This window comes from Schistocerca cancellata, chromosome 11 (genome assembly GCF_023864275.1).
Source record: "Schistocerca cancellata isolate TAMUIC-IGC-003103 chromosome 11, iqSchCanc2.1, whole genome shotgun sequence".
NCBI lineage: Eukaryota > Metazoa > Arthropoda > Insecta > Orthoptera > Acrididae > Schistocerca > Schistocerca cancellata.
In genome coordinates this window covers 171200147-171210164 of record NC_064636.1, presented here as the reverse complement: position 1 = coordinate 171210164, position 10018 = coordinate 171200147, and the positions used below count along the sequence as shown (strand labels likewise).

Below are 10018 nucleotides of genomic sequence, written 5' to 3'. Positions count from 1 at the left end.
TAGTTTAATAAGTCACAGCTGCAAAATACTAACTCGAATTCTTTACAGACGAATGGAAAAACTGGTAGAAGCCGACCTCGGAGAAGATCAGTTTGGATTCAGTAGAAATACTGGAACACGTGAGGCAATACTGACACTACGACTTATAGTAGAAGAAAGATTAAGGAAAGGCAAACCTACATTTGTAGCATTTGTAGACTTAGAGAAAGCTTTTGACAATGTTGACTGGAATACTCTCTTTCAAATTCTAAAGGTGGCAGGCGTAAAATACAGGGAGCGAAATGCTATTTACAATTTGTACAGAAACCAGATGGCAGTTATAAGAGTTGAGGGGTATGAAAGGGAAGCAGTGGTTGGGAAGGGAGTGATACAGGTTTGTAGCCTCTCCCCGATGCTATTCAATCTGTATATTGAGCAAGCAGTAAAGGAAACTAAAGAAAAATTCGGAGTAGGTATTAAAATCCATGGAGAAGAAATAAAAACTTTGAGGTTCGCCGATGGCATTGTAATTCTATCAGAGACACAAAGGACTTCGAAGAGCAGTTCAACGGAATGGACAGTGTATGCAAAGGAGGATATAAGATGAACATCAACAAAAGCAAAACGAGGATAATGGAATGTAATCGAATTCAGTCGGGTGATGCTGAGGGAATTAGATTAGGAAATGAGACACCTAAAGTAGTAAAGGAGTTTTGCTATTTGGGGAGCATAATAACTGATGATGGTCGAAGTAGAGAGGATATAAAATGTAGACTGGCAATGGCAAGGAAAGCAAATCTGAAGAAGAGAAATTTGTTAACATCGAGTGTAGATTTAGGTGTCAGGAAGTCGTTTCTGAAAGTATTTGTATGGAGTGTAGCCATGTATGGAAGTGAAACATGGACGATAAATAGTTTGGACAAGAAGAGAATAGAAGCTTTCAAAATGTGGTGCTAGAGAAGAATGCTGAAAATTAGATAGATAGATCACATAACTAATGAGAAGGTATTGAATAGGATTGGGGAGAAGAGAAGTTTGTGGCAGAACTTGACATAAAGAAGGGACCAGTTAGTAGGACATGTTCTGAGGCATCAAAGGATCACAAATTTAGCATCGGAGGGCAGCGTGGAGGGCAAAAAAAATCGTAGAGGGAGAGAAAGAGATGAATACACTAAGCAGATTCAGAAGGTTGTAGGTTGCAGTAAGTACTGGGAGATGAAGAAGCTTGCACAGCATAGGCTAGCATGGAGAGCTGCATCAAACCAGTCTCAGAACTGAAGACCACAACAACAACAACAACAACATCATTCCCTTATACAGCTTATGATTGCTCCTATTCGCAGCTGTCAATACATTTCACAAATGTCAATCACTTTAGGAAGACAATTTCATATTTGCCATTCCTGGATATCTGTGTGAGAGTCAGACGGTTTCATAAGCCTGATGACACAGCGCACTCGTTAGCTAAGGCTGCGACACCTGACAGTAAACACTCGAGATGCGGCTTATCTAATGCTGCCACCTCTGGACTGCCACGCGTGCAGCCATTGCAAGACGCGGTTACGTCACGTGGCCCGTCAGCCGTCAGCTACATATATACCTCGGCAGAGGGAGTGGCCACGCCCTGTCTTGGAAGCCTCCCGTGCTGGTCGCGCTGCCTGACGTCACTTCTCCACACACTTGAGGGTGAGTAGAGGCTTTACAGCACCCACCTGTCCAGTGTTTCTTTCTGCTGTGGTAGTCGATTATCCGCCTTCAAACGTCAATCTCGAGTAAGTGTGTCTGCGGCAGCTGAGGAATTTGCAGCTGAACAGAGTGCAAGAGCTTAATACAAGCAACTGTTCTCGTCAGAGCGCGGCGTGCGACAGGTTTGTTGTCGTTGCGTCCAAGTTTGTAGCAGTCTTCTAAGTCTGCTTCAGTTTCGACCCTTGTTACGTTTCAAAGTTGGCAGAAAAGAAGTTTTTGCTTAAGCCGAAAGACGCCAGCCACAATACTTTATCGTAAGGTTGCATAGAGTCGGGATTTAATTTGTATACTCTTTCACTAAAGGGTTTTCGTTCAGTGAGTAGCAAATTTATGTCATATCTCGTCATGCAGCAATCTAAGCACAGTCCAGTTCGACGGAAACCTTCTCGCAGTTCCGTAGATATTAACTGTGAAAAAAAAAAGTAACAGCGAAGTGGTGAGTAAGCTTGTACGTCAGTTTATGTCCTAAGAAACATATAAATGTTTCAGACGTCTACGTGTAATTGTAATTCTAACTGAAAACATCTACATGTACGTGATTACTCTGCTATTCACAATAAAGTGCCTGGCAAAGGGTTCAATGAACCACCTTCAAGCTGTCTCTCTACCTTTCCACTCTCGAAAGGTGAGCGGGAAAAACGAGCACTTACATTTTTCTCTGCGAGCCATGATTTATTTTATCGTGATGATCGTTTCTCCCTATGTGCGTGGGTGCCAACACAATGTTTTCGCAATCGGAGGAGAAAGCTGGTGGTTGAAATTGCATGAGAAGATCCCGTCGCAACGAAAAACGCCTTTGTTTTAATGATTGCCACTCAAATTCTCGTATCATGTCTGTGGCCCTCTTTCGCGATAATACAAAACGAGCTCCTCTTCTTTGTAGTTTTTCGATGTCATCCATCAGTCCCACCTGATGCGGATCCCACACCGCACGGCAATACTCCAGAATAGGGCGGACAAGCGTGGTGCAACCAGTCCCTTTAGTAGACCTGTTGCACCTTCTAAGTGTTCTGCCAATGAATCGCAGTCATTGGTTTGCTCTAGCCACAACATTATCTGTGTTATTGTTCCAATTTAGGTTATTTGTAATTGTTATCCCTAAGTATTTAGTTGAATTTACAGCCTTTAGATTGGTGTGACTTATCGCGTAATCGAAATTTAGCGGATTTCTTTTAGTACTCATATCAATAAGTTCACACTTTTCTTCATTCAGGGTCAGTTGCCGTTTTTCGCACCACACAGATATCCTATCTAAGTCATTTTGCAGTTCGTTTTGGTCATCTGATTACCTTACAAGACGGTAAATCACAGCATCATCTGCAAACATTCTAAGACAGCTACTCACATTGCCTCCTATGTCGTTAAAATAGATCAGGAACAATAAAGGGACTTGCTTGGGAACGCCGGATATTAATTCTGTTTTAATCGATAAATAAATGTCGTGTGACTAGGGCCTCCCGTCGGGTAGACCGTTGGCCGTGTGCAAGTCTTTCGATTTGACGCCACTTCGGCGACTTGCGCGTCGATGGGGATGAAATGATGATGATTAGGACAACACAACACCCAGATCCTGAGCGGAGAAAATCTCCGACCCAGCCGCTTTTAATCGATGACTTTCCGCTGTTACTACGCACTTTGACCTTTCTGACAGGAAATCACGAATCCAGTCGCACAACTGAGGCGATATTTCATAGGCACGCAGTTTAGTTAGAAGACGCTTGTGAGGAACGGTGTCCAAAGCCTTCTGGAAATCTAAAAATACGGAATCAATTTGACACTCCCTGTCAATAGCACTCATTACTTCGTGAGAATTAATAGCTAGTTGTGTTCCGCAAGAATGATATTTCCTGAATCCGTGATGACTATGTGTCAATAAATCGTTTTCTTCGAGGTACTTCATAATGTACGAAAACAGTAGACGTTAGTGATACGGGCCTGTAATTCAGCGGATTACTATTACTTCCCTTTTTGGGTATTGGTGTGACTTCAACAATTTTCCAGTGTTTAGGTACGATCATAGAAGCGTAATTCAAAAGAGGGAGCGGAACATCTTTTACGTTCTCAGTACTGCAACTTTGGCTCCATTAAGGAAATAGTATCTCATTGACATGGAAGTTATAAACCAGTAAAACAGCTGCTATTCACAGACTGTAAGTACATTCTCATGCGCGGAACGTCTATGTCACGGAATCATCTGAAATCTCTACATTAATGTTTCGTGCAAACAAAGAGGTGTTGCTACTTCCAGTCCAATCAAACATACGTTGAGACATCCAGTCAGTGTGTTCCTTTACCAATTTTTAGTGTCATGTAATTTAGCGATCTCATGAATAAGAGAGAAAAACGTTAGAAAATGGAATCACTACTTTCGAATCCTAATAAACGTCTATACGTAATTTTTGACACCTTTTTAGTTCTCCACTTAACAGGAGCACCCTAGTGCTGCCAATGAATGAAGAGACTCAGATCCTATTTGGTTTAACAGGGATTTTGGAGTGTGAGGGAACCCTGCTTTTGAGTTTCCTGGACTGTTGACAGTACTTGTATCACGGACAATGGGGACGGGCGGTCACCACGACAAAATATAGCATTCCTGTAAGTTAAATGGAAGACGTATTCTCTTTGAGGGGATCAAAGCTTCACCTATGCGTCTTTTGCTGTTGTGTTGTTGGAATCTGTCAGATATACGAGAAGGAGTTGCAGTGTGACAGCAGCTGATTGTTTGAGGCAATGTTTGCCAATAAGGCTCCCCAGATTGCGGTAGCTGTTGGCAAGTCCACTGTCTGAACCACCTCTTACAAGGCAACATACCAAAATAGCTGTCAAGGGGGCGGGCAAAACAGATTCCAGGCTCAAAATATCATTTTTGTAAACAACAGTGGAGGTCAGTGGGGTCAGTGGTGGAGTGAACTAGCACTACACTTCCTTCTGACCTAGTTAGTATATCTGTTTTGAAACACTTTGTGATTAACCGATAGTGTTCTCCGCAAATAAATTAAGTAAATGATGTCTCCACACATACTGAGCAGATTTAGTGCAGAATACGGGAAGAGAAACTCTTCAGGGCTGTGTTGTTGAAAATTTGTAGCTATTCACCTATGACATCCGCTGTGCACAGGTAAAATGCAGTTTTCGATCAAATTTATCCGGACACTCGGCTGAAAATGACTTACAGGTTCGTGGCGCCTTCCATCGGTAATTCTGGAATTCAGTATGGTGTTGGCCCACCCTTAGTCTTGATGACAGCTCCCACTCTTGCAGGCATACGTTCAGTCAGGTGTTGGAAGGTTTCTTGGGGAATGGCAGCCCATTCTTCATGAAGTGCTAAACTGTGGAGAGCTATTGATGTCGGTTGGAGAGGCCTGGCACGAAGTCGACGTTCCAAAACATCCCAAAGGTATTCTGCACGATTCAGGTCAGGACTCTGTGCAGGCCAGTCCATTACAAGGATGTTGTTGACGTGTAACCACTCCGCAACAGGCCGTGCATTATGAACAGGTGCTCGATCGTGTTGAAAGATGCAATCGCCATCCCCAAATTGCTCTTCAAAGCCGAGAGGTTCTAGGCGCTACAGTCTGGAACCGCGCGACTGCTACGGTCGCAGGTTCGAATCCTGCCTCGGGCATGGATGTGTGTGATGTCCTTAGGTTGGGTTTAAGTAGTTCTAAGTTCTAGAGGACTGATGACCTCAGAAGTTAAGTCCCATAGTGCTCAGAGTCATTTGAACCATTTTTTTGCTCTTCAACAGTGGGAAGCAAGAAGGTGCTTAAAATATCAAAGCAGACGTGTAGTGTGATAGTGTCACGCAAAACAGGGATGCAAGCCCCCTCAATAAAAAACGCGACCACACAATAACACCACCGCCTCCGAATTCCATTGTTGGCACTACACACGCTGGCAGATGACGTTAACTGGCCATTCGCCATACCCACACCCTGACATCGGATCGCCACAATGTGTATCGTCATTCGTCACTCCACACAACGCCTTTCCACTGTTCAATCGTCCAATATTTACTCTCCTTACACCAAGCGAGGCGTCGTTTGGCATTCACCAGCGTGATGTGTGGCTTATGAGCAGCCGCTCGACCATGAAATCCAAGCTTTCTCACCTCCCGCCCACTTGCCATAGTACTTGCAGTGGACCCTGATGCAGTTTGGAATTCCTGGGTGATGGTCTGAATACATGCCTGCCTATTACACATTACGACCCTCTTCAACTGTAGGTGGTTTCTGTCAGTCAGCAGATGAGATCGGCCTGTAAGCTTTGGTGCTGTACGTGTCCCTTCACGTTTCCACTTCACTATCACGTCGGAAACAGTGGACCTAGGGATGTTTATGAGTGTGGAAATCTCGCGTGCAGACGTACGACACGAGTGACACCCAATCACCAGACAACGTTCGAAGTCGATGAGTTCTGCGGAGCACCCCAGTCTGCTTTCTCACGGTCTAATGACTACTGAGGTGGCTAATACGGGGTACCTGGCAGTGGGTGGCAGCACAATGCATCTAACATAAAAATGTATGTTTTTAGGGGTGTCCGGATATTTTTGATCACGTAGTGTACCACGGTGTTGCAGTTGACTTGTTACGAACAGCTTCTACTAGTTTCCGCCGCAAACAAGTCTGCACGAGCATTGTAAAGGTCTTGCGGGTGGTGCAGAAGGGAAAAGGGCTGCTCAGTGGCGCTGTGTTTCAGGTTTATCCACAATGGCGGCAGTTAAGGGCGTTCAAGCGGCTGGCGCCGTGGACCTGGGTGCCCTCCTGGACGCGGGGGAGGGTGCCGTCGTCACCCTGGTGGCGGGCGAGACGCAGCTCGCGGCCCACCGCGCTGTCCTGGCCGCCCGGAGCCCCGTGTTCCAGGCAATGTTCCAGCACGACACGCTGGAAGCCAGCAGCGGAAGGGTCAGCATTACAGACGTGGAGGGCGAAGTGATGAGGCAGGTGCTGTCCTACATCTACACCCTGCAGACCCCCCAGCTGTCCGGCACGGCACGACACCTGTTGGCTGCAGCCGACAAGTACGGCCTGCCAGCCCTGAAGGATGTCTGCGAGCAGCAGGTGGCGGCTCAGCTGACCACTGAGAACGCAGCGGCCGCAGCTGTGCTCGCAGTGAGGCACTCGTGTCCGAAGCTTACGGCGGCCGCCGTCGCCTTCATAAAGGCCCACAACTTCCAGGTGTTGGCCACGCAGGGCTGGGCCGACGCCATGTGCAGCCACCCTCAAGAACTGATCGAAGTGAGTCGGCTGCTCGCTGATCCACCAGCGGAAATCAGGTAAGCACCAGACAAGCCATTCCTTTGAGCTTCCCATCTCTACATGATTTTGTTTTTGGTTGCCGAGCCTATATAGTTTGCCAGTGAGTTCCCTTTGACGTGTGTGTGTGCTGTAATATACACCATCATTGATGGACATTTACTAACAGCTTACAGTGTTTATACTGAATTTTCATAAGAGCCTCTACGAATCAGCAAAACTGAATTCTGTTTATTAGCAGTCAAGTTATCTAAGAAAACAACATGGAAGACTGAAATTTTTCATAGACTCATAAACTGTTTGGGCTTTTAAGGGGACCCACACCCTGCCTATCTAACCCATGTTAATTTAGGCAAGTATCTGAGCCATTTCTGATAAAAACTATTTGGTGCAGAACATTAATATTTTTACTGTATGTTGCATGATGCTAATAGTCAACTGTGCTAAAATCTACTTTATCCATTTTATAGTTTTTAAGGAATACTTTTTTAAATTTATTAACAAAAAATAATAAGTTTTTTCTGCAGAAAATATTTTTTTCTGAACTTCATAATGGGGGAATATAAATGATTGTGGTACCAGAGGTGGCTTTTTATGTTATGCAGACTCTCTGAAAATTTAATTGATTTGTCTCTGATAGTTTCTGATATAATGGGGCCTAATTTACTGAAAATTTTATTTTTCAAGAAATTGACTTTAAAGAAAAAACTTTTGAAATTTGTTACTTACAGTTAATTAAACCTGTCCTGCTGCATACGATGGCCCTTCTTTGGCCTCTATCAGGTCTTCCAGCTTCTTTTTCACCTTCCTGGATGTTTATCTTGCTTTCTTGGCCATATCAGATGCAGACCTGTCTGTGTCGGCTATCCTCATTTTATCGCAATGTTGCAGCCCAAGATTAATTCCCAGCTTTTTCAGTACCCAACACTTTCCTATATTACCACAATTGAATGTAATAACAGCATCATGAACTCCTAGTTTCATTGTATGCACACCTACAAATACAGTTTTAGCAAGGTGGTTCCAAATTATGCTGCTGAAACATTCATTTGGGTTCTGTGTCTGCCCATGCAGACATTTCCTTAGAAGGTCAGCATGAGCCAAATCTCTGAAAATAGGTTTAATTGCTGTAATAGCAGCAGCAGGATGAGAATGCTGGCGAGAATAAGAGTCTTCAGTTGCCTGAACGCTATAGTATTTGCACCACGAATTTTCTCCTGATGGACACAATCCATGACATGGCTTATCATCAGTAGAGGACTTATGGAAGAATATGGCCCAAACGTCTCTCTTCATTGCCTCCAAATTCTCTTTATTTCTCCTGATTGCCTGCTCATAGTGTACCTGCAAGTTTTCTATTTCAGTTTTAGATAACCGACCCTGTCCGGTCAGTAATTTTCCATCTTCTAATTTTTTTCCTCTCATATCAACAGTTAGTTTTCTCAGCTTTGTTCTCAAACGTTTTTGAACATGGCCTACATATTCTATTTTGCTAATAATGGCATATCTATATGGCTTAGGGTTCACCACATTGTTGTATGCCTTGCTGTCACCATCGCCCAAATATTGGTGTACCATGCGCCTCTTGTTTCTACGGAGCGATGAATATTTTTTGTACTCCATGAATTTCCATACCACCACTTGTTCCTGTAAAATTAGCCACACAGTTGTGTTCTTAATGTTCATTGACTTTCCAACATTTGCAATATTTAGGCATTTTCTCAACATCTAACACTTTACCAGTGTCTACACTCGTGGCAGTCACTACTCCATTCAGAGAAGTATGTCCTCTTTTCTGCCAACTTACATCAACTGCAACTGTAGTATCCATACATCCATCATTTTCTTCCGCTGCTTCCCTAGCAGCCATTTTCATGCTTTCCTCACTGACCTCACATACAGCTTTCTCTAATATTGCAGTCAGTTTTTCAAATTTATTTGGTAGTTGATGTAAGTTCATCACTGCACAAAATGTTCTCCCTCCAGCCATGCCCTTGCCAGTAAGGCATAAACTAATCTAGTATTGATTTCATAAGGGCCACTTGCATCTGGTTTTGAAGAACTCATAAATGAAATGACAGCTGAGCATTTAGTGCAAATTAAATCCAAAGCAATTGCTAGGCCTTTTCTCCCACTGGCACCCTTACAAATTTTCATACTCTGTGACTCACCACACTGTCTACATTGAACAAATTTAGAAATTACATCTGATAATATTCTCAAATTTATAATAATGTTACTGCACCCCTTGTCACTTACAGCAAATTCGTTGTAACTTTCTTGAAATGGTGAGAGCGTCTTTGATGATGCACTTGTTGAATAGTTACAGTTAGAAACATCGTTGCCAGGCGACATAACCTCTTGTAAAGAAAGCTTTCTAAACTTGTTTCCTCTAAATTGTCGTTTCTTGAAAATGCCTTTAAGTTTCGTCATCTTCAACAAATACATCAAAACACACGTAAACAGGCACTGGAAACGTAAGTATAACATCTACTCACAATCACACATGAACAAAACTAACCCCGTGTTTGAAGGCGTGTTGTTTACAAACAGCAGAAACAAAAGAATACCGACCGTTGCATTCCAAGGATAGCCAACACACTCGGGCATAAAAAAAATCCCTAACATGCAATACGGGATACAAAGATTTAAAATGTATGCCGAAAAGTCGGTGACAGAAAAGTGGGCGTGGCACATAGACACACGTGGTAGGAAAATGCTGTTTAAAGGCTTGAAAAACTTTTTTTTTCAGCAAAATCATTTTCATAGTACTTAAATAAAGCCTTAATACATTGAAATATGATGAAAACCGAAAATCAATTTTTTTCGACCTGAACCATGGTGTGGTCCCCTTAAACAATCTGAGCTCATTTGCAGTCATTAAGTATGTTACACTGCTTGTCTACAGCAAATCGATATTTAACTTTTGGCATCAAGCCATTGAACCAATGATGTGTTGATGGTGTACTTAGCTTGTGTCATTCTTGCTGTGCACACAAAGATGTTCCACATTGTGCACAAACAGACACAGTGATGTG

General features: G+C 43.3%; 1 protein-coding gene across 1 annotated transcript in view; it reads left to right on the top strand.

Moving 5' to 3' along the window:
• The first annotated feature begins 6434 nt into the window (after positions 1-6434).
• LOC126108707 (poly [ADP-ribose] polymerase tankyrase-like) overlaps positions 6435-10018 on the top strand; it is a 36305-nt gene continuing 32721 nt past the window's right edge. Inside the window, exon 1 of the mRNA XM_049914024.1 lies at positions 6435-7000. Within this exon, the coding sequence (XP_049769981.1) occupies positions 6435-7000 (566 nt within the window). The remainder of the gene's footprint in view (positions 7001-10018) is intronic.